The 23,630-nt window shown below is 44.3% G+C and overlaps 1 protein-coding gene across 3 annotated transcripts; it reads right to left on the bottom strand.

Annotated features, from left to right (window-relative positions):
• Positions 1-11,953: 11,953 nt before the first annotated feature.
• COQ7 (coenzyme Q7, hydroxylase) lies at positions 11,954-23,074 on the bottom strand. 3 transcript variants are annotated; one of them, XM_012464650.3, is made up of 6 exons: positions 22,702-23,074; positions 18,690-18,868; positions 16,475-16,589; positions 14,682-14,821; positions 12,929-12,997; positions 11,954-12,239 (listed from the first exon to the last, which is right to left on the bottom strand). In XM_012464650.3, the coding sequence occupies exons 1-6, from the start codon at positions 22,772-22,774 to the stop codon at positions 12,162-12,164; spliced, it is 654 nt and encodes a 217-aa protein (XP_012320073.2). In that variant the 5' UTR covers positions 22,775-23,074; the 3' UTR covers positions 11,954-12,161. The 3 variants fall into 3 exon arrangements, with proteins under 3 accessions (XP_012320073.2, XP_012320075.2, XP_064218606.1); XM_012464652.3 differs by lacking the exon at positions 22,702-23,074 and adding an exon at positions 22,432-22,534; XM_064362536.1 differs by lacking the exon at positions 22,702-23,074 and adding an exon at positions 20,393-20,468.
• Positions 23,075-23,630: the final 556 nt, after the last annotated feature.

Raw genomic sequence — 23,630 nt, 5'->3', positions numbered from 1 at the left:
TTGGCCAGGCACAGTGGCTCATGCCTGTAATCCCAGCACTTTGGGAGGCTGAGGCAGGTGGATCACCTGAGGTCAGGAGTTCAAGACCAGCCTGACCAACATGGCGAAACCCCGTCTCTACTAAAAATACAAAATTAGCTGGGCACGGTGGCGCATGCCTGTAATCCCAGCGACTTGGGAGGCTGAGGCAGGAGAATTGCTTGAACCTGGGATGCGGAGGTTGCAGTGGGCCGACATCACACCATTGCATGCCAGCCTGGGCAACAAGAGCGAAACTCCATCTTGAAAAATATATATATTAATTATATTACTAATATATAATATGTTAATAATATTTTTAAGACGAAGTCTTGGTCTGTCACTCAGGCTGGAGTGCAGTGGCACCATCTTGGCTCACTGCAGCCTCCGCCTCCCGGGTTCAAGCGATTTTCCTGTCTCAGCCTCCAGAGTAGCTGAAATTACAGGCACCCGCCACCACACCCAGCTAATTTTTGTATTTTTAGTGGAGACGGGGTTTTACCATGTTGGTCAGGCTGGTCTCGAACTCCTAACCTCAAGTGATCCGCCCACCTCAGCCTGCCAAAGTGTTGGGATTACAGGCATGAGCCACCACACACAACCAGATTTATTATTGAGACAGGGTCTCTCTGTGTTGCACAGGCTGGTCACAAATTCCTGAGCTCTAGTGATCTGCCTGCCTCAGCCTCCCAAAGTGCTGGAAACTGCACCCAGCTTAAACGATTGCTTCTTAACCAGGGCTACACATCAGAGGTCCTGTGTGAGTTTTTATATGTTCATTCCTTAGTCCGAGCCCCATAGCATCTGCTTCAGTTGGACTGGATAGAGCAGGAGCATCTGTAGTTTTTTTTTTAATTTAATCTCGAGTTTCTTCTGACAGGCACGCCCAGTTAAAAATCGAGATTAAACGTCAGGAAATTCTATCTAATTTTGGAAATATAATTGGAATTTTTTTAAGTGGAGAAAAGAAAGTATCATGAAGAGAAATTCTCAACAACAACAAAAAAAAACTTTGGGAGGCTGAGGCAGGATGGCTTGAGGCCAGGAGTTCAAGACCAGCCTGGGCAGCATAGACTTCACTCAAAATAAAAATAAAAATTAGATGGGCATGGTGGCTCACACCTGTAACCCCAGCACATTAGGTGGCTGAGGAGGGAGAATCGCTTGATCCTAGGAGTTCGAGGCTGCAGTATGGTTAGCATGAGCGACAGAGCAAGACCCTGTCTCTTAAAAAAAAAGAAATCAGTGCAGCCCCTTGGATGTTGTTTGATACCTGAAGCTGGTTTTTTTCACGTGGCTCCCCTAGATAGAGACTAATCGCCCCTCTGTTTTCCTGTTTCCCTTTTCTGGAAAAAAAAAAAATGTGTCCACCAGGATAGGACACCCGAGACAGGAGGACAGCACAGACTGGAGCAGCCAGCCAAGCCCTCCGCCTCTGGCCGTGCACACATGTGACATCAGTTCCTGTTCAACAGCGGACATCGCAGGGCGGGATGACTGGGGCCAGGTTATCACATGTATCATATAGAACGCGCAGCAATGACCCGGCCCTCCCGCCGGGCGTTGTCCAGCCGACCTTGCAACGGAGCCTGGCGGGGCTTGCAGAGTGGGGCGCGGGCGCCCTCTGCTGGACACAGGCGGGCGCCACGGGCCCGAGACCTTCCTTGCCCTTGGCGCGTCCGGGAGCTGATCTCCCTGTGCGATCCAGGATCAAAGGACCTGTCGTGTTTGGGCTCAGCCCCGCAGGGCTGCAGTTTCAGAGTCAGGAGTGGGAGGACGCACGTCCTGGGGACCAGAGGCGCCTTTAACACATAAGATGGGAAAGTGCTCTGCGCTCCGGGATGCTTCTCAGGAACCCGCCGAAGCCAGACATGAGCGATGTTGAGGCTGAAGCTCCGCTTTGAAAGGTGTCTTTGGTTTCCCTGAGTTGGGAAAGGTCGTGGTTTTTTGGCCTCGAGTCACCTGGATCAAGGGGGACCTTAATGAGGGTCCCGTGTTTTTATCAAATTATCAGAGGTATGGGCTCTCCAAAAGGGTTAAAACCTTAAGCTCACACTTCCTTCCCAGGGGTCCCTCCTCCTGAAAGATGGTCCTCCTAAGCATTATGGGACCCCAAAAGCCTGTGTTAGGAGTAACCCAGGCTAGGCACGGTGGCTCATGCCCATAATCTCAACTACTTGGGAGGCTGAGGCCGGAGGATCGCTTGAGCCTGGGAGTTTGAGGCTGCAGTGAGCTATGATCACCCCACTGCCCTCCAACCTGGACAATAGAGGGAGGCCCTGTCTCAGGGGAAAAAAAAAAGGCAACCCAGATGTCCACCAATAGGCAAAAAGAGAAGATTAAGTGGAGGAAGAGTGGCTTAGTGGTTAAGTTTGCAGCCTCCAGAACCAGGTCAAGGAGGTTCTAGCACAGGACTGGGCTGGGGTAGGAGCTGGATCAGGTCAGCAGTGGTTGCCATGGAAGAGTATGGCAGCCAATTAAAGGAACGAGGTGGAGCTCTGAATTGACTTGGGAAGATGGCCAGTGTAGATCACGGAGTGAAATGCACAAATTGCAGATCAAATGCATAATATTCCACTTGGGGAACAATACAAACCCAAACATGTACGTGGATAAAAGATTTCTAAAAGCCATCTGGAAAGATGTACACTGAATTATTAATAGTAGTCCCTTCTAGGGAACGTTTGGAAGAAGAGCTTTTTTTGTTTCTTTTTCTCTCCTTTTTTTTCTATTTACATGCAGTTTATATTTTATTTTGAGGCCAGTTATTACTTTTGGAGGTGGGAAAAAAAGGAAAAAATACCCTTAATGGAAGGTTGCTACTAGCTTATCTCAAAGGAAGGAAATTGGTCACAGTTTGCTGTTAATCATCAGTCTACAGGGAGATTTACTTGTCACTATAAACACCCTTTAGCACTGCTGGAATATTTTCCCATGTGCCTACATCCATTATTTATTACAAAAAAAAGTTTTAATTTTTTAAAAAACAGGGCCATTGAATCTTGTCTTTAGTTCAATAAAAATGTATGGCACGTCAGGTACTCCGCTAAGCCCTGAAGACATGGAAGTGACCAAGTTGGTGTCTGCCTTCCAGGAGTTTATGGTCTGGCTCAGTGCATCTCACACTTTAATGTGCTTCCACATCAACTAGAGCTGTTGTATTGGTTATCTGTTGCTGTGTAACAAATGACCCCAACACTCAGCAGCTGGAAACAACATTTATCTAAAATATTTGCTGAGGTTCAGTAAGTCAGGAGTGACTTAGCTGGGTGATTCTGGCTTGGGGTCGCTCAGGAGGTTGGAGTCCACATGTTGGGGGCTGCAGTCATTTGAAGGCCAAATTGGAACCAAGGATTCACTTCCAAGATAGTGTACTCCCATGGCTATTGGCAAGAGACCTCAGTTCTTGGCCATGTGAGCTTCTCCACAGATTAAGTATCCTCATAACATGGCAGCTGGCTTCCCCCAGAGTGAGTAATCCTAGGGGGAAAGATGGAAGCTGCAGTGTCTTTTTTGTTTTGAACAGAATCTGGCTCTGTCATCCAGGCTGGAGTACAGTGGTATGATCATAGCTTAGTGCAGCCTCTAACTCCTGGGCTCAAGTGATCCTCCCACTTCAGCCTCCCAAGTAGCTAAGACTGCAGGTAAACGACACCATGCCCAGTTAACTTTTATTTTTTTTTTTTATTTATTACTATTATTTTTGTAGCGACAGGGTTTTGCTATATTGCCCAGGGTGGTCTTGAACTCCTGGCCTCAAGCAAACCTCTTGCCTTGGCCTCCTGAAGTACTGGGATTACAGGTGTAAGCCACCATGCCCAACCTTTACAGTGTCTTTTATGACCTCACTTTGGATGTCACACTTCATTTGTGAACAAACCACACGCAAGGCAAAGGGAAGTCAGCTCCACCGAACATACGTGTATCAAGGAATCTGTGGACATACTTTAAAACCACATCTTGCTAAAATGCAAATTCTGACTGAGTAGGTCTGGAGAGATTCCTAAATTCTGCATTTCTAACATGCTCCCACATGATACCACTGCTGCTGGTCCATGAGCCACACTTTGAATAATGAGGGAATCAGGCTTGCAAAGAACTATAGCGCAGATCACCTCTTTGGAACTACAGTGCTTGCAAGAATAATATCCTTTCTCATCCTGCCATCATCTTTGGATCATGTCCAATTTTAAAATCACATTTTCCCTGAAAGGTCAGATCAGAAAAGTAAGAGAAAGACAAGATTACCTTGTTAATGCATGAGGACAAGCTGTAATGGAATTAAAAACAACCAAAGGGAGATTCAGAAAATCTCTCTGGCCTTGTTCTGGAAGCTCTCAGAAGTAGAAAACATCAGCCATCAATTCTGAAGGGGAGGCTAAACAAACAGCCTGGGTTTTTAGTAAGAATCACACAAAGTGCTTTATGGGACTAAGACTCCTGGCTGCAGTATTTATAAAATTAGTTTTGATGTGGGAGGGCAAGAAATAGCACCTGAGTCTCAGAAGATGAAAACTTCTTCATGCTCTGCTGGCTTGAAGGGTAGTCATTGTAAAAAATCGTTTTCTCGTCGGGTGTGGTGGCTCATGCCTGTAATCCCAGCACTTTGAGAGGCCGAGATGGGTGGATCACGAGGTCAAGAGATCGAGACCATCCTGGCCAACATGGTGAAACCCTGTCTCTACTTAAAAAAAAAAAAAAAAAAAAAAATTAGCTGGGCGTGGTGGTCCTTGCCTGTAGTCCCAGGTACTTGGGAGGCTGAGGCAGGAGCATTGCTTGAACCCGGGAGGCGGAAGTTGCAGTGAGCCAAGCTTGCACCACTGCACTCCAGCCTGGCACCTGGCGACAGAGCGAGACTCTGTCTCCAAAAAAAAATAGTTTTCTCATTTAACAGGCAGGATTGAAATTTGCATAAAACTAAGTAGCCTGGTTAAAAAAAAAAAGAAAAAATCACCTGTATTTTTCCTATTGGTTTGGTCTGTGCTACAGTTTGGATATGGTTTGTCTCAACCAAAACTCATGTTGAAATTTGATCCCCAACGTGGCAGTACTGGGAGGTGTTTGGATGTTGGAGGCGGATCCCTCATGAACGTCCTCCTGCTGGGCAAGCAAGTTCTCACTCTCTTGGGAATGGGTGAATTTGTAAGAGTGTGTGTTGTTAAAAAGTGTCTGGCTTCTTCAGTTTGACTTTTGCATCCTGTCTCACCGTACAATCTCTGACATGCCCACTACCCTTCTACTTTCCACCATGGGTGGAAGCAGTGGGAGGCCTTCACCAGATACAGCTGCCCAATCCTGGAAAGTCCAACCACCAGAATTGTGAGACAAATAAATTTTTTTTTTTTTTGAGGCAGAGTTTCCCTCTTGTTGCCCAGGCTGGAGTGCATTGGTGCTATCTTGCTCAGTGCAACTTCCACCTCCGGGGTTCAAGTGATTCTCCTGCCTCAGCCTTCCCAGTAGCTGGGATTACAGGCATGTACCACCATGCCCGGCTAATTTTGTACTTTTGGTAGAAACGGGGGTTTCTCCACGTTGGTCAGGCAGGTAATTCCCGACCTCAGGTGATCTGCCCACCTCGACCTCCCATATTGCTGGGATTACAGGCTTGAGCCACCGTGCCTGGCAACTTTTTTTTTTGAGATGGAGTCTCACTCTGTCACCCGGGCTGGAGTACAATGGTGTAATCTCGGCTCACTGCAACCTCCGCCTCCTGGGTTCAAGTGATTCTTCTGCCTCAGCCTCCTGAGTAGCTGGGATTACAGGCGCCCCCCCCTACCATGCCCGGCTAATTTTTGTATTTTTAGTAAAGACAGGGTTTCACCATGTTGATCACTCCTGACCTTGTGATCTGCCCACTTTGGCCTCCCAAAGTGCTGAGATTACAGGTGTGATCCACCACCCCTGGCCATAAATCTCTTTTCTTTATAAATTACCCAGTCTTGGGTATTTTGTTATAGAAACACAAAACAGACTAAGACAATTTACATGTCATACAATTTACAATTTTAACATGTATGATCCAGTAAATTTACGTATAGGTTGTGCAACTATCACCATTGATTCTAGAACATATTTATCACCCCCCCCCCAAAAAGAATCTCTGTATCTATTAGCAGTTACTCCCCATTTCTGCCCCTCCCTAACCCACCAGCCCCAGATGACCACAATCTACCTTCTGTTTCTATGGATTTGCCTATCCTGGACATTTCATGTAAGTGGAATAATACAATATATGACCTTTCGTGTCTGGCTTTCACTTCGCATGATTTTTTTAAAACTGTGGTAAAATATACATAATATAAAATTTGCTATTTTAACCTTTATCTTTTTTCCTCAGAGACAAAGTCGCCCAGGCTAGAATGTACTGGCGCTCTCCTAGCTCACTGCAGCCTCGAACTCTTGGACTCAAGCGATCCTTCCACCTTGGCCTCCCAAAGCGCTGGGATGGCAGGCATGAGCCACTGTGCCTGGCCCCCATGTTAACCATTTTTAAGAATACATTTCTCTGACAATAAGTACATGCACATTGCTATTCAACAATCAACACCGTCCATTTCCAGAACTATTTTCATTTTCCCATACTGAACCTCTGGACCCAAGTGTGATGTTTTTAAGGCTCATCCATGTTGTATCATGTATCACTACTTTATTTTTTTATAGCTGAGTAAGACTGCCTTGTTTGGGTATATCACATTTTGTTCATCACGTGATGGACATGAGTTGTTTCCACTTTTAGTTATGAACATTCATGTACAAGTATTGGTTTGAACATGTTTTCTTTCTTATTTTAGAGAGAGGGTCTCCCTCTCACCCAGGCTAGAGTGCAGTGGTGCAATCATGGCTCTCTGCAGCCTTACCTCCTGGGCTCAAGCGATCCTCCAGCCTCAGCCTCCCAAGTAGTTGGGACAACAGGAGCCCACCACCACACCCGGCTAAGAGGTTTTGCTATGTTGGCCAGGCTGGTCTCAACCTCCTGGGCTCAAGTGATCCACCTGCCTCAGCCTCCCAAAGTGCTGGGATTGCAGGTGTGAGCTACTGCACATGGCCACGTTTTCATTTCTATTGGGTTAACACTCAAGAAAGGAGTTGCTGTATCCTATGTTATCTGTTTAACTGAGGAACTACCAGACTGTTTCCTGAAATGGCTATACTATTTTTCATTCCTATCAGCAAGGTTTTGATGCAGGATTTTTCTCAGCCACTATGCCAACCAGGGAACTCCACAATGGTGATGCCCCCCAGCCCAGGCCTCACTTGGCCCCAGACTTGCCACAGGAGGTGCCCCACCCACGTGGTCCACTGGCCACACCTGACTTGCACATGGGCTCAGCTTGTGGCTGGGCCAGGTGTGCCCCAGCCCGGCTGTGTTACAACTTGTACCTGCATTTGGCGGTTCCCAAGTTCTTATCCCACATCCAAGAAGGATGAGGTTATGCTGACAATCGAGAAGTGAGGAGGGCAAAGAATTTCACTGAGTGATGGAACAGCTCTCAGCAGACAGGGGAGATGAGGGTGATCCCCCACCTAATGTTGGGTGGTCTCTCACCCAGTGTGGCTGGGTCCAGCCAGGGCTTTTATGGGCTCAGAATGGGGGAGTGCATGCTGATTGGTTTCTGAGTATGCAAAAAAGGGTAAAAGCAAAGGCACCACTCAAAGTTGGGCACAACAGTGTAAAAAAACAATTAAGGAAGGGTAGGTATATGTAAAATAAGTGAAGGGTGGAGATCAATCACACCAAACGGGAGGACAGGTTCTCAGTCCAGTCTGTGGATTTACCAGACTTTTAGCTTGGCTTTCAGGCTTTAAATTGTCTTTGGTTTGAAGGTCAGGTTTCACCAGGGACCCACCCCTATCTGCCTGGGCATTTGACTGCCTCCTGCTGCTATCATTCTCCCCTCTCAAGAGGTACATGTTACTGCTATTAGGATAAGGAAAATGATCACTCTTAACTGCTCCCTGCTGACAGGGGGCGCTGTTTTGGGAAAACAGCAGTCAGAGCTCCCTCAGAGGCCCATCTATGGGTCCCTGGTAAAAGGGGCCATCGTCTTAATATTCCAACTGCATGACCATTTGGAGTTTGATGACCTCTAGGTGAGAAGAGACAAACTAGGTTATTAGAAGACACGTATCAAAATGAAACAAGGGAGTAAGGACAACTCAAAAATCCTGAGGCTGCCAACACGCTCAGATAACTTGTGGCTATAGGTTTTTTTGCTAAAATTGGGGTGCATGGGGCTGGGCTTTGGTTAGCTCCCCTGGTCTTATTTTCCCAAAGAAACCTCCGGGTTATGGGCACCCCATTTTCCCCTGTCATCTCGCAGGATTTGCAGGATAGCTGCCCAGAACTAGAATACTGATTCAGATTTTTATATTACCTATCCCTTTTGTTTCTTCTGAGCTGTAGCCAGAGATCACTGGTTGGTTCACAGGAATAAGCAGGGTTAGTCTAAAATACAGACAAAAACAACTAATGAGACTAGAATTTAATGACAAGTCTGATGAGTTTTGAAACATAATTTTTCTCTCTCCAGTCCTCATTTTTGTTAAATTGTGATAAGACTGAGTTGTTTGCAAAATAAACTTTAGTCTTATACTTGGCCTGATTATTTGCATAAAGTACAGCAAGAATAATTATTTTTCATATATGCTTTTAAAACTGGCTCTGATGGAATTCTGTTCCATAAGGAATCTCAGGAAAGACTTTTTAAAGCCAAGCCCAGCAATGGGTTTGTACCTTCAAATACCTAAGAGTTGAGTAAATTTCTCTTTTTGAGGTCCCAAGATAACTTGGGGCTCCTGGGCCTGTTAGAAAGTGACATTCTTTACTCATCACAGGTTAGGAGCCCTGTACAAGGACTGTGTAGATGAGGTATGAGGCCAATTTTTCCAACAAGCTTTTTTTTTTTTTGGCTCTGCAAGTCAAGCTTGATTCCTTAAAAGGAAGCACACCCTTCTATCAGAAACTGGTAAAACAGTTTTTCCAATTGTGTCCTGTTGCAAAAGAAAATGGATTCTTGTTGCACTGATGCAAATAACTACATTGCCATAAGAATACTCACAAATAGTTTCCAAATTCTATAGAAACCAGCAGAGAGAAATAGATATGCTCCAAATTTGGTTCACCGGAGTATACCTTACTCAATTGTTAAAAGCTATAAATACCTCAAAATAAAAGTTTTCTTGATTCTGAAAAACAGAAGATGAGCAATGTGTTAAGCAAAAAGTTAAACAGATTACTTGTTTTCTATTAGTTCAGCCCAGTTAACTCTTGTTCTGCTTGATATTCAGGAACATTTCAGCTAGTCCTGAGTCCTGAATGTTTTTCCTTTATCCTAATATCACAATCTCCAAAGATATCAGAAACCTGCATTTAAGAGCACCTGTCAAAGTTCTATAGCTGATTATAAACCATCCTTTGAAGAGAATCAAAACAAGACTACAATTGTCTGTGAATGCAAAAAATGTCTTCGGGTAGTCACAGTCAAAAACACAATTGACAAATCTGGTTACTTCTGTGGTTTACAATAACTTAATAAACCTAATTATGATTGATAGCATATACTCAGACAGTATAATTTTAGAAATCTCATATAATTTTGGAACACATATTAATGTTATTCACTAAAATTTAACCTGAAGAAAATTAAACATTATTTTTATTTTGGCAATTCCATGTAATTAAACATGTCAAATAATTCAGGGGACTTCTGTAGCATCCAAAAGTTAGGGGTCAAAAAAGACAATCATGAAGCTAAAATTTGATTTGGGGAAGCCTACCAAACATGTTAAAGGTTTAAAACACTTGATATTATTAAAACAGAATTACAGGTTACCGTTTGACAAAATGATGACTCAGAAACCTTTTTAAAAGGCACACAACCTTTACTCAGTAAGAGGGAAGGCAACTTTCCTAACAATTTGTCTCTTTCCTTTCCCTTCTTTCTTTGGTAGTTTATTCCCAGGCAAACAAAAATCTTTCATTATCCTTTACTATTACATGAAAATCTTGTTCAAGAGAGTCAAATTTCACCCTTGCATCAGTCTACTGTTAACGTCATCCCCAATTTTTAATAAAACATTATAGATAAATCTATCCAATCTTAACCAGTTTGACCATGAGGTGAGATTCTTATAAACCTTTTATAACCCTTTACAAATTCTTGTAAAAGAGCAGATCAGTGCTTTGAGAAAACCTTGTTGTGCTTTTATTCCAAGGTTAAATTTACAGAAAAACCAAATATCCTTTTGAATTTAATAAATATGGTCACAGAGAATTTATTTTACAAGATTAATGTTTACAAACCATCTACAACTTGTTCAAATCTTTGGCTTTATCTTATCTAATTTAAAACAAATGCCTGGCCTTAATTTATTACAATTATGATTTGTAGACTTTCACTCAATTAAATTAAATTAAATTCACTCTTGGTTGAGGAAAAGCAAGAGGTGGCAGAAGATTAATCAAAATGATCCTGGCATCCACTGCCCTTCAAAGCCAGACCATGGTGGGGCAAGCCCTGCCAAGTCATCAGGTGCTGATTAAACGTAGGGCACTGGTTGGAAGGCAAATTCCTAAAATATGGTTCTTTCCCAGAAGCATATTATAATCTAGCTCAGGGACTCGCAGCCCCAAATCACAGCAGAATCACCTGGGAGTTTCAGAAACCATCTGATCCTGAACCCTACCCTAAACAAGTCAGAACTCTTGATTCACAAACAAATAAAAAATTTAATCTCCACAGGACATTCTAATGAGCAGCTAGAGAGGAGATCCACTGATCCAGGTTTTTCATGAATTACTTAAAAATTTGCAAATTATAAAATGTTTCATTAAAGTATTACATTTTGAATCCGTTTTGTTTTTTTTTTGTGTGGGGGAAGGAGCAGTAAAAGACCTTAAGGAAATTATTGTAATTCAATTTTACAAATAATCCACAAGTTAGTATATTCTTTGATGGAGGCAACACCCCGTCTTAGTCTGTTCAGGCTGCTATAACAAAATGCCACAATCTGGGTGGCTTATAAACATCAAACATTTATTGCTCACAGTCCTAGAGGCTGGGAAGTCCATGATCAAAGTGCTCATTGATTTGTGCTTGTGAAGAGTCCACTTTCTCAGAGACCACGCCCCTTAAAGTCTCACACTGTGGAGAGGATGAGGAATCTCTCTGGTGCCTTTCATAAGGCACTAATCCCATTCATGAGGGCTCCAGCCTCATGACCTTATACTTCCCAAAGGCCCCACCTTCTATCAACTTGAGGGTGAAGATTTCATCATATGAATTCTGGGGAGACACAAACATTCAGACTGTAGCACTCTCCCACCCGTATCACCCACAACTGAAAACAGAAATGACGATGATCTTTAACTTACCTGATGGACTTCACAGTTCTGCTTGGCCAATCTTAAATACTCTCATGTTTCCAATTACCTTTTGTTATCAGTAAACCAAACTGTTTTTTCTCCTAAAGATTCCTGTTACATTATTAATGATTTGTCCTTGACGTTTCAGGAGAAAATGAGCCTGGTGAAGTGGCTCATGCCTGTAATCCCAGCACTTTGGGAGGTGGAAAAGGGATGACTGCCGAACCCAGGAGTTAAGAGACCAGCCTGGCAACATAGTGAGATTTTTGCCTCTACAAAAAAATAGAAAAAATTAGCCAGGTGTGGTAGTGTACACCTATAGTCCCAGCTATTTGAAAGGCTGAGGTGAGGGGATTGAGGCTGGGAGTTCGAGGCTGCAGTGAGTTGTGACCCAGCCTGGAAAAAGAGTGAGACCCTGTCTCCAAAAATATATATATACATGTATGTAAAAGAAAAACATGTATATAAAACAAAAATTAAGAGACCACACAAGGCCCAGCTTCGTTTGCTATAATCTGAACAAGGCTGGTGATGTGTCAGTCTCAAGGCAAAAAACAACACAGAGAAAAATCAACACTGGAGAGTTTTATTGATTTAAAAAAAGAAAGGAAACCTTATAATTTATTAACGAAATTCACACTGTACAAAAGTATAGTGATTCATACTCCATGTTATGTTAAGAAAAAAAAAAAGCACAGTGATACCTGTACACTTGTTTCTCTGCAAATGTCACTTGGTAAATTATCATCTTTTAGAGATAGGCATAGCTGGACACACTTTACAATCTTTCTGATAAATATATCGCCGCTTTGCAACCAGCCTGGATAACGCTCTTCAGAATGGCATATGCTGGAGCCTGTTTAAGCAAACAAAGAAATGTGTTCATTTTCAATTGTAAGATTCAGGGCTGGCAGGCCAGGGTTTTGATTTCTCTGTATAAGAAATCTAAGAAAGAATTTATTTTAGTTTCAAAGAAAGCTATTCAAAATGTCAGAATGCCTCTGCTACTGCCAAAGCGTTGGGAGTCATCCAGATTCTCACAGGAAACGAAAAGAAGCTCCTGGGAGGCCATGGCAGGCAGATCACCTGACGTCAGGACTTTGAGACCAGCCTGGCCAACATGGCCAAAACTCTGTCTCTACTAAAAATAAAAAATACAAAAATCAGCCAGGCATGGTGCTGTGCACCTCTAATTCCAGCTACTCAGGAGGCTGAAGCAAGAGAATTGCTTGAACCCAGAAAGAAGAGGCTAAAGTGAACCGAGATCACACCACTGCACTCCAGCATAGGTGACAGAACAAAACTCTGTCTCAAAAAAAAATAAAGCTCCTAGGGAAAAGGAAAAGGGATAAAGCAAGAAAAGAGATTCTCAATCAGGAGCATTAATGCACTCACTTGCTTTTTCTAAAGCAGCGTCATTGGTTTTCTCTCTCTTGGGCTGTCGCTTAAAATTTATTTTTCTGGGAACAGAAACCTCCTGCCCCCTCAGCCTCCCTCCCCAGTAAGGAGCCCCAAAGCAGAAGAGGTAACAATAGGGCCCCCTACCGATTCTGCATCGTTGTCAAGGCCTATGTCATGGTGCTCAAGCTCCTCATCTCGAAATTTCTTAATCACCTGGGTAAATAAAAAGACACTGTAACAAGTTAGCCTTCCAACTCTCCTGCTGTTCCATTTCATTTTGAAGGCTAAAGCCTCTTAGAATAGCCTAAGACGGGGAGGTCAGCTTTTCCTATAAAGGGTCAGAGAGTAAATACTTTGTCCCAGCTACCCAACTCTGCCACTGTGGCCAGGAAAAACAGCCAGAGATATGCAAACAAATGAGCATGCTTGTGTTACAATAAGTTTATTTAAAGGCTAGGCATGGTGGCTCACGCCTGTAATCCCAGCACTTTGGAAGTCCGAGATGGGCAGATCACAAGGTCAAGAGATCAAGACCATCCTGGCCAACATGGTTAAACCCCGTCTCTACTAAAAATACAAAAATTAGCTGGGTGTGGTGGCGCGCTACTTCAGGAGGCTGAAGCAGGAGAATCGCTTGAACCCGGGAGACAGAGGTTGTGGTGAGCCAAGATCGTGTCACTGCACTCCAGCCTGGCAACACAGCAAGACTCTGTCTCAAAAAACAAAAAAGTTTAAAGAAACAGGTAGCTGGCCACAGGGCACAGTTTGCCAATCTCAGATTTAGACTCCAAAAAATTAAACAGTTCCTTTATTTGCTGTGGAAAATTATCTCAGGATATCTATTAATTCATTTATTGAATCTAAAGGGTTCCTGCTCACACCATCTGCTCAGAATCTACCAATGTTAAAGAAGTGGGCCAGGCATGGTAGCTCACGCCTATGATCCCAGCACTTTTGGAGGCTAAGGCAGGAGGATGACCTGAGGTCAGGAGTTTGAGACCAGCCTGGTCAACATGGTAAAACCCCGTCTCTACTAAAAATACAAAAATTAGTTGGGTATAGTGGTACATGCCTGTAATCCCAGCTATCCAGGAGGCTAAGGCAGAATCGCTGGAACTTAGGAGGCGGAGGCTGCAGTGAGCCAAGACTGCGCACTGCACTCCAGCCTGGGCGACAGAGCAAGATCTCAAAAAAAAAAAAAAAAGAAGTGAACAGCACCAGGTGGTGTGGCTCACGCCTGTAATCTCAGCACTCTGGAAGGCCAAGGCAGGAGGATCACCTGAGCTCAGGAGTTCAAGACCAACCTGGGCAACACAGACTCTATCTCTACTAAAAATTTAAAAAATTAAAAATAAAAAAAAGAAGTGAATAGGCCAGGGCTCAAGAGACAAGGGTTCTGGCCGGATGTGGTGGCTTGTGTCTATAATTCCAGCACTTTGGGAGGCCAAGGAAAGAGGATCCCTTGAGCCCAGAAGTTTCAGACCAGCCTGGAAAACATAGTGAGACCCCATCTCTTAAAAAAAAAAAATTAGCTGGGCATGGTGGCATGTACCTGTAGTCCCAGCTATTCAGGAGGCTGAGGTGGGAGGATCACTTGAACCCAAGAGTTTGAGGATGCAGTGAGCTATAATTGTGCCACTGTACTCCAGTCTGGGCAACAGAGCAAGACCCCATCTCTAAATAAAAAGAAAAAAACACAAAGGAGACAAAGGTTCTAGCCGCAGCTCTGTCTGTGCTGTATGGATTCACCTCTCTGGTCCTCAGTTTGCTCACCTTTAAACTGAGTGGGCCTCTAAACCCCATCATTCCCTAACAATCTCTAATATTTTCCTTTTACCCAACTGCTATCTGCCCTTTGCCTCCTTGAGCAGCCCTGTTCTAGAGCATGGGCAAATACCTGAAGAAGTTCCTCGTATTTTTCAGGGTCCTCCTCCATCAGCGTCCTGATCTGGTTGTTGTAGTGATGTGCTATGCTCTCTTCCACCGCCACAGTGCAGGCCATCGCACCTTCCTTCCCAAGCAAGGCGGTTCCTGCCCCTGGGATTGTTAAAGCCAGACCAGAAAATTAAGAGACAGATATGACTGGTAACGGAAATCATCTGTGGTCAAGGCTTCTCAGCCTCTGCACCAGACATCAGGGATGGGTTATTCTTTGTGACAGGGACTGTCCCATGCGTGGTAGGATATTTAACTGCATCCCTGACCTCCACCAACTAGATGCCAGCAGTGTCAACTAAGTTTTGACCACCAAAAATGTCCCGAGGGCCGGGCATGGTGGCTCACACCTGTAATCCCAGCACTTTGGGAAGCCAAGGCGGGCGGATTACCTGAGGTCAGGAGTTTAAGACCAGCCTGGCCAACATGGTGAACCCTGTCTCTACTAAGAAATGCAAAAATTAGCTGGTTGTGGTGGCAAGTGCCTGTAATCCCATCTACCTGGGAGGCTGAGGCAGGAAAATTGCTTGAACCTGGGAGGTGGAGGCTGCAGTGAGCAGAGACTGCACCACTGCACTACAGCCTGGATGATAGAGTGAGACTCCATCTCAAAAAAAAAAAAAAAAAGAAAGTCCCTAGATATTGCCACATGTCCTCAGGGGGGCAAACTCACCCTGAGGGAGAACCACTGTTTTAGGAGAGACCAGATCCCAGTGTTAAACCTGGAATTACACAGTAAAAAAGCCATTCTCTTTTCAACGCTGTTTATCCTGACCACGGCCAAGAGAAAGTCAGCATTTGAGGTGAGTATATCTTTGATCTTTTATACTATTTGTTCTCCCTTTTTTAAAGAGTGAACAGATCTCAGGTTAAGAATCTTTGTCAGGGAACGGTATCTGGCTACAACTGAATTATCTAGCCTTTTTTCTCTGTTGTTTATTTTTACTGTATTTTCCATTTATAATACTGACATTAGGCCAGGTGGGATGCCTCACGACTAATCCAAGCACTTTGGGGAGGGCAAAGAGGGAGGATCACTTGAGGCCAGCAGTTTGAGACCAGCCTAGGTAACATAATGAGACTCCAATTCTACAAAAAAAATAGAGCTGTGCGTGGTGGCATGTGCCTGTAGTCCAAGCTACTCAGGCTCAGAAGCTTAGGTGGGAGGATCACTTGAACCCAGGAGTTTGAGGTTGCAGTGAGTTATGACTGTACCACTGCACTCCAGCCTGGGCAACAGAGTGAGACCCTGGCTCTATTTTTTTTTTTTTTTCTGAGATTTAATCTCACTCTGTCACCCAGGCTGGAGTGCAGTGGTGCGATCTTGGCTCACTGCAACCTCCACTTCCCAGGTTCAAGCAATTCTCCCACCTCAGCCCCTCACATAGCTGGGATTACAGGCACATGCCGTCACACCCAACCAATTTTTGTACTTTTAATAGAGACAGGGTTTCACCATGTTGGTTGGGCTGGTCTCGAACCCTTGACCTCATGATCCACCCACCTCGGCCTCCCAAAGTGCTAGGATTACAAGCGTGAGCCACTGTGCCTGGCCTATTTTTTTTTTTAAGACATTAAGATTCTATCTTAAATAAATTTAAGCCACAAAAATAAGGCAATTTAACTTTAGAAAAATATGAAGTAAACAGAATGAGGTCATAAAAAGACACAGCAAGAATTGTGAGTACAATACCTGAACCATTTAATCATCCTAGATCCCAAAGCTTGCATAAGCTCTTCTATAGAGACACGTACCTAGTGCAAACCCCAGCACATTCCAAAGGGGCATCAGAACTGTCGGCCGGACCCTGAACGTAACCATCAACTCACTGAACTTTTTCAAATGGTCCTTTTCTTGATCCCACATTTTCTGCAAGAAACATGAAAATAAAGACATGCAAGCATTCCATAGAGACCTCCTACTCCTACACGTGGTATACAGTATGCAAAACAGAAATGGAGGAAATAATGGGAATTGCTGTCTCCCCCATTCCCCTCAAAATGTCAATGGAAAAAGTAAAACATCAGACTAAAGGAATCTTTGACAAAGAGAAGAGAGCGCCAAGAAAACCAGAGTCTATTATCTCAATTCCAGGTAAGACTGCCATGAGTCATGGTTCCAGCAGAAGTCTCTCAGGCCCACATGTGTCTATTAAATGACAAGGGCCCACACACATAAGAAATAACCCATTTCAAGATCAGGAGGGCAGAACATTAGCTGCTGTGTAATTTCCTTCTAGATACTAGAATAGTATCACTTTTTTGTTGTTTTTGTTTTGAGATAGGGTCTCACTCTGTCACCCAGAATGTAGTGCAGTAGCAAGCTCATAGCTCACTGCAGCTTCAGCCTCCAGACTCAAGCGATCCTCCCATCTCAGCCTCCTAGATTAGCTGGGATTACAGTTGCATGTCACTACACTGGGCTAATTTTTTTTTTTTTTAGACAGAGTCTCACTCTGTTGCCCAGGCTTGAGTACTGTGGTGCAATCTTGGCTCTCTGCAACCTCTGTCTCCCAGGTTCAAGTGATTTTCCTGTCTCAGCCTCCTGAGTAGCTGGGACTACAGGCATGCACACCACGACCAGCTAATTTTTTTGTATTTCTAGTAGAGACAGGGTTTCGCTTTGTTGGCCAGGCTGACCTCCTACTCCTGACCTCAGGTGATCCATATGCCTCAGTTTCCCAAAGTGCTGGGATTACAGGTGTAAGCCATCACACCCGGCTAATTTTTGTATTTTTCGTAGAGACAGGGTCTCGTCATGGCCCCCAGGGTGGTCTCAAACTCCTGGGTTCAAACAGTTCATCAGCCTCGGCCTCCCAAAGTGCTGGGATTACAGGCATGAGCCACTATGCCCGGCCCTGAATATTACTTCTATCGAAGGAAAAAGGGAGAATTCTAGCTGCAGTCAACAATTAGATGGCACTTTTTAAGTGCCAGGTGCTGTCACACGGCTTTATGCCAGCAATTCATTCAATCCACACAATCCCTGTGAAGAACACACTATTACTGCCCCAGTATACAGAAAACACTAAAGCACAGAGAGGCTAAGTAGCTTGCCCAAGGACTCAGGGCAGGCCATTTAACTTGTACTAACTTGACCTTTACAGGCCAGTCCTGATTCCTTATCCAAACCCAGGCCATCATGAGACCATTTTGCAGATATGGAAATGGAAACCCAGAGAAGTCCTGTGACATCCTCAAGGTCACACAGGTAGGAGGTGGGAGAGAGCCAAAATGTGAATTAGGTCTGTGTAACTACAAATTCCAGGTCCTTCCATTGCCTCTTGGGATACAATATCTCCACTGGCACCGTGGCGGGCAGGACTACAATCTTTCAGCACAGTTGACTGCTGTCCTGAGCGATTCTCAACTTTTTCATTATTGTCTGCCCCCGCCATGAAGTATTGATGCCAAAGATATACCACATACTTATCTATGTACTATTATGTCTATCTGTGCTTTATCCATAAAAAGAGCAATATGCAGCTGGGCGCAGTGGCTCACACCTGTAATCCCAGCACTTTGGGAGGCTGAGGCAGGCAGATCACCTGAGGTCAGGAGTTTGAGACCAGCCTGGCCAACATGGTTAAACCCCGTTTCTACTAAAAATACAAAAATTAGCCAGGCCTGGGTGGTGAGTGCCTGTAATCCCAGCTACTCAGGAGGCTGAGGCAGGAGAATCCCTTGAACCTAGGAGGCGGAGGTTGCAGTGAGCCGAGATTGTGCCATTGCACTCCAGCCTGGGGGACGAGATTGAGACCTTGTCTGAACAATAAATAAATAAGTAAATAAATAAATTTTTAAAAATACGCTTTTTGCTCCCCATCCCTCCACCAAGAACCAACTTTTGCTCTCCTGGAGACAACAGCATCTCCCTGGGGAACGCATAACTTCCTGTGATTCATTACTTAAAGGTCTTTGGATCTGCCCATTCAGTAGACCAGGCTGAGGGAGATGAGGAAGTACCCACCTGAATGACTGGCCCGACGCTTGTCCGACCCAGGATGACCATCTGCCCAGCATAGATGCGGTTTGCTCCGTATTCGCCTGCATGATCCACTCGGATTATTCGATCCACTGCTGCCCAATTTATATTGTCTAAGGTCATTCCTGAACTGCGACATCTGACACCGATTCTTCTTCCATAAGCTGAAATGCAAGTGTTTATTCTTTGTTACTCTTAGGTAAAATTCAGATGTTCCTTTTACAGACAGTAAATCCCAACACTTTGGGAGGCTGAGGAGGATGGATCACCTGAAGTCAGAAGTTTGAGATCGGCCTTGCCAACATAGTGAAACCTCATCTCTACCACAAATACAAAAATTAGCTGGCTGTGTTGGCAGGTGCCTAAAATGCCAGCTGCTTGGGAGGCTGAGGCAGGAGAATCGCTTGAACCCAGCAGACAGAGGTTGCAGTGAGCCGAGATTGCACCACCACACTCCAGCCTGGGCAACAGAGTGAGACTCTGTCTAAAAACAAAAAGAAAAAAAAAATTTTAAACCCCACACCCTTGGGCATTCGATTTTGAGACTAGCCTTAGAGCTTAGATTTTACCTCATTATGGTAAAAAGTCAACTCAAATGAACTCTCATCTTCAAATGTAAGTTCTTCATGACAGATTATATTTTATCTTTAAAAATAAATCTCCTAATCTCAACATCTTAATTATATTCTCTGAACCTTATATTAGAGTAACTCAAAAGGCTTTTATCCCTGCAAGAGAAGTTTTGCAGCATTCTTAGGTTTGTAAGGTGTAGTCACCTCATTTTGCGGATAAGGTAAATAGAGACCTACGGGTCATTCAGTTTGTAACGGCAGCTTCCATCTGCATTAGTATCACTTTTTCTTTTTTTTTTTTTGAGACAAAGTCTGGCTCTGTCACCCAGGCTGGAGTGCAGTGGCACAATCTCAGCTCACTGCAACCTCCGCCTTTTGAACTCAAGCAATTCTCCTGCCTCAGTCTCCAGAGTAGCTAGGACTTTAATGTAGCTAGGACTGTAGGCATGCACTACCATGCCCAGCTATGTTTTTGTATTTTTAGTAAAGACTGGGTTTCACCATGTTGCCCAGGCTGCCTCAAACTCCTGAGCTCAAGCAATCCTCCCACCTCGGCTTCCCAAAGTGCTGGGATTACAAGCATGAGCCACCACGCCCAGCCAGCACTGGTATCACTTTAAAACGTGTTTCAGGGCTCTTAAGACGTGACTACCATGTCTTCTATGCATACTTCTTTTCACTTAGGCTAACTTCAACAGCCAGAGACTATGTGGAAAAAATTCATTTTGGACACATATGTGGTTCTTTTACGACAAAGTCTTGAGTGCTCTGGACACAAGATGATGAGGTGGGTTGGTGAAAGTTGGGGTGGTTCTGCACTTGAAATTTTCTACCAGATGGGGTTTTAAATGTCACACTTTTAAGAAAGAAGCATGGATGTGGAGTTCTGAAGCATCATGATCCAGCTGTGGTCCACTCCTCAGCATGACCCCCTCCAACTCACTAAGCATATCTGACTCAAGATAGGCCAGGTGCAGTGGCTCATGCCTGTAATCCCAGTACTTTAGGAGGCCGAGGCAGATGGATTGCTTGAGAGTTCGAGATCAGCCTGGCCAACATGGTGAAACCCCATTTTTACCAAAAACACAAAAATTAGCCAGGTATCGTGGCACGCACCTTTAGTCCCAGCTACTTGGGAGGCTGAGGTGGAAGAGTAACTTGAACCTGGTAGGTGGAGGTTGCAGTGAGCCGAGATCTTGCCATTATACTCCAGGCTGGGTGACAGAGTGAGACTCTGTCTCAAAAAAAAAGAGAAAGAAATAAAGAAAGAAAGGAAAAGGAAAACATGTGTCCCATCTCTAACACTAACCTAGGAAAAATGAGAATTGACATTTCTTACATATAAAATTGGCAATTATCATTGGCTGGGTGCGGTGGCTCTCGCCTGTAAATCCCAGCACTTTGTGAAGCCAAGAAGGGAGGACCAGTTGAGGTCAGGAGTTCCAGACAAGCCTGGCCATCATGGCAAAACCCTGTCTCTACTAAAAATACCAAAAATTAGCCAGGTGTGGTGGTGTATGCCTGCAGCCCCAGCTACTCGGGAGTCTGAGGCACAAGAATCGCTTGAACCCGGGAGGCGGAGGTTGCAGTGAGCCGAGATCACATCACTGCACTCCAGCCTGGGTGACAGAGCGAGATTCTGTCTCAAAAAAAAAAAAAAAAAAAAAGACAATAATCAGGCTCTTTCCTTTTTTTTTTTTTTTGAGACAGAATTTCACTCTTGTCTCAAAAGGTTCAGGCAATTCTCCTGCCTCAGCCTCCTGGCTCTTTCCTTTTTAAGTGAAAACATACAATAATAAAATTTTCTTACTGAGTTATGAGGATAAAATAAGATATCAGAAGCAAAGTAACTTTATAAACAGAAATAAAGCTTACTCTGTTATGCTCACTGGCTGAACAGAGCAGCATTAAAATTCACATTCAACAACCATCAGAGTTTTTCCTGCATTGCCACACACTTTAAAATAAAACTGAGGCTCGGTGCTAGAAGCTCTCAAATGTGACACTTTATGTCTATATTTTCCCAAAGTGTATAAAACCTGCCAGTGAGGTACCTATGAAATTTAAGTGGCTTATGGATATGCAATAAATAACTTCCTGTGGTAAGGGCTACTCTTTTAAATTCTCCTGCAATCTCTTTTAATTCATTAAGGAAGATATCTCCATATACAGTTGGTATATCCTGAACACCTTCCCAACACTTGCTCATTTCCCCGTTTTAACAGAAAGACAATACTTAATACAATTTCATGACTTTTCGATTTCAGGTTTTTTTAATGATTACTCATCCATTTGAGGCAAGTGGCACTGGCTTCCCATTCACCATAAGGATTTCGTTTCAAGGAAATCAATTTAATTTAAAAATGGGACATGGCTGTACAAAATACACATCTAGTAATAAAAAGTTCAAGCAGTACTGCCATTAGGCAAAAATCCTGAAGGCGGTACACGGTGATTTAACGTTGAGAAAACGCTCTTATGACCATTTTCTTTGTCTTTTCTTTTCTTTTTTTTTTTTTCTTTCTTTTGGAGACGAAGTCTCCCTCTGTTGCCCAGTATCGGTTCAAGCAATTCTCCTGCCTCAGCCTCCCCAGCAGCTGGGACTGCAGCCATGTTCCAACACGCCCGGCTAATTTTTGTATTTTTAGTATTTTGTAGTTTAGTAATTTTTGTATTTTTGTAATTTCAGCATATTGGCCAAGCTAGTCTTGAACTGCTGATCTCAGGTGATCCTCCAGCCTCGGCCTCCCAAAGTGCTGGGATTACAGGCGTGGGCCACTGCGTCCGGCCTCATGACAATTTTCTAAGGCAGCACAGATGAAACAAGGTAAGCAGGAACCAGGGTCGGAAACCATGTCTCTCTACTCCAAATTCGATGCTCCTTCCACTATACTGAGGGCTCTCAAAGTTTACAGTGCATGCAAATCACCTAAAGGTTCTGTTCACAGATCACGGATACCGATCAAGTAGGTCGGGGTGGGGCCTGAGAATCCGCATTTCTAGCGAGCTCCCAGAAATAGCAGAGGCTGCTGGTCGTCGGGCTACACTTTAACTGGCAAGGCAGGCCCTGGGCAAAGACTACAAAGAGAGAGACTCCCTGGGACGCTGAACTTTCAGTGTCGCCAGCTGTCCTCGATTTGGAACGCTGGCCGCACCTGCCATGACATCACTGCACAGGTGTGCAATTGCGTCACTCCCCAGAAGTCAATGCCGAAACCACCCCCGTCCACCTGTCACTCCCGCGGCGAACCACAGGCACCGCCCCGTCCGCGCCAGCGCCCAAGCTGAAATCACGCAGTAGCGCTCCGTCGCAGGCCTGTGACGTTACGAAACGCTCCCCCGTGACCTCTTCGACCCAAATCTCAAGCGAAAATTCCCTAGCTCGCTATCCCGCCGCAGGACTGCGACCGTGCGCTTCCCTTTACCTGAGAGGGACCGCTGAGCACTCAGGCGCAGCCGCCAAAGGCAGGGAGCCGCCGCCGCCCCGGGGCAACTCATTGTCGGTACCACAAAGCAGCCACTTCGTTGAACGTAGCGGGCCAATCGTGCCCCTGGCGCGGACTGATGATGCAAAGCAGACGTAAGAAAGTCGAAGCTCGCCAGGGCACCGGTGGAAACGCCCCTAGCCCGCGCTTACATATGATTGGTTAGATACGACAAATAGAAAGTTTCTATTGGGTGCGGTCACTATCAATCACTCGGAAGACCATGGAAGCAAAGGTGCCTTGGGTTGCCAGGGAGATGAGAATGCTAAATTGCTGTTTCAAAGATGAGGACAATTTATGATTTCTCAAGTTCCTGGGAAAAAGAATCATGAGGGAATTATTTATTAACAAGGCACGGTATTTTCTGTTTTACCTACGTAGAAGGAGTTTTGTTTTGTTTTTTTATCCTACATCCACTTTAAAATAGTAAGCCTGAGCAACACGGCGAGATTCCACCTCCATAAATAATTTTAAAAATTAGCTGGGCGTGGTGGAGCACACCTGTAGTTCCAGCTATTCGGGAGGCTGAGGCGGGGGGATAGCTTGAGCCCAGGAGTTAGAGGCTGCAATGCCACTACACTCTAGCCTGGGCTCTGTCTCAAAAATATATAAATTATACATATAAATTATACATTTATGTATACATATTATGTACATATAAAGTATACAATATAAATTAGATGTATATATAAATTACATGTGCCACATGGTTAATAGTGTTATCTTTATTGGTGGACTGAAAGCCAACTTTAAACTTCTTCCCAGTCCTTTCCTCTATTTTCATATTTTCTACAGAGAACATGTATTATCTTCTGCATCACCTGTACTGTATTCTGTGCATGTATATTTGTGCAAATTGTGATTTTTTG

The sequence above is a fragment of the Aotus nancymaae genome, unplaced genomic scaffold (genome assembly GCF_030222135.1).
Source record: "Aotus nancymaae isolate 86718 unplaced genomic scaffold, 86718_ANA_hifiasm-v0.15.2.pri h1tg000049l, whole genome shotgun sequence".
In the NCBI taxonomy this organism is placed as follows: Eukaryota; Metazoa; Chordata; class Mammalia; order Primates; family Aotidae; genus Aotus; species Aotus nancymaae.
Note: the sequence above shows the minus strand (reverse complement) of the source record. Positions and strands in the feature narration are given on the sequence as shown.

Excerpts from the sequence above, each read along its gene's own strand:
- COQ7 (XM_012464650.3), bottom strand. The coding sequence starts at position 22,774 with ATGAGTTGCCCCGGGGCGGCGGCGGCTCCCTGCCTTTGGCGGCTGCGC. Across the intron at positions 16,590-18,689 it reads GCGTCGGGCCAGTCATTCAG|AAAATGTGGGATCAAGAAAA; the intron begins GTGGGTACTTCC and ends TGTTTCTTGCAG. Across the intron at positions 12,998-14,681 it reads AATACGAGGAACTTCTTCAG|GTGATTAAGAAATTTCGAGA; the intron begins GTATTTGCCCAT and ends TTATTTACCCAG.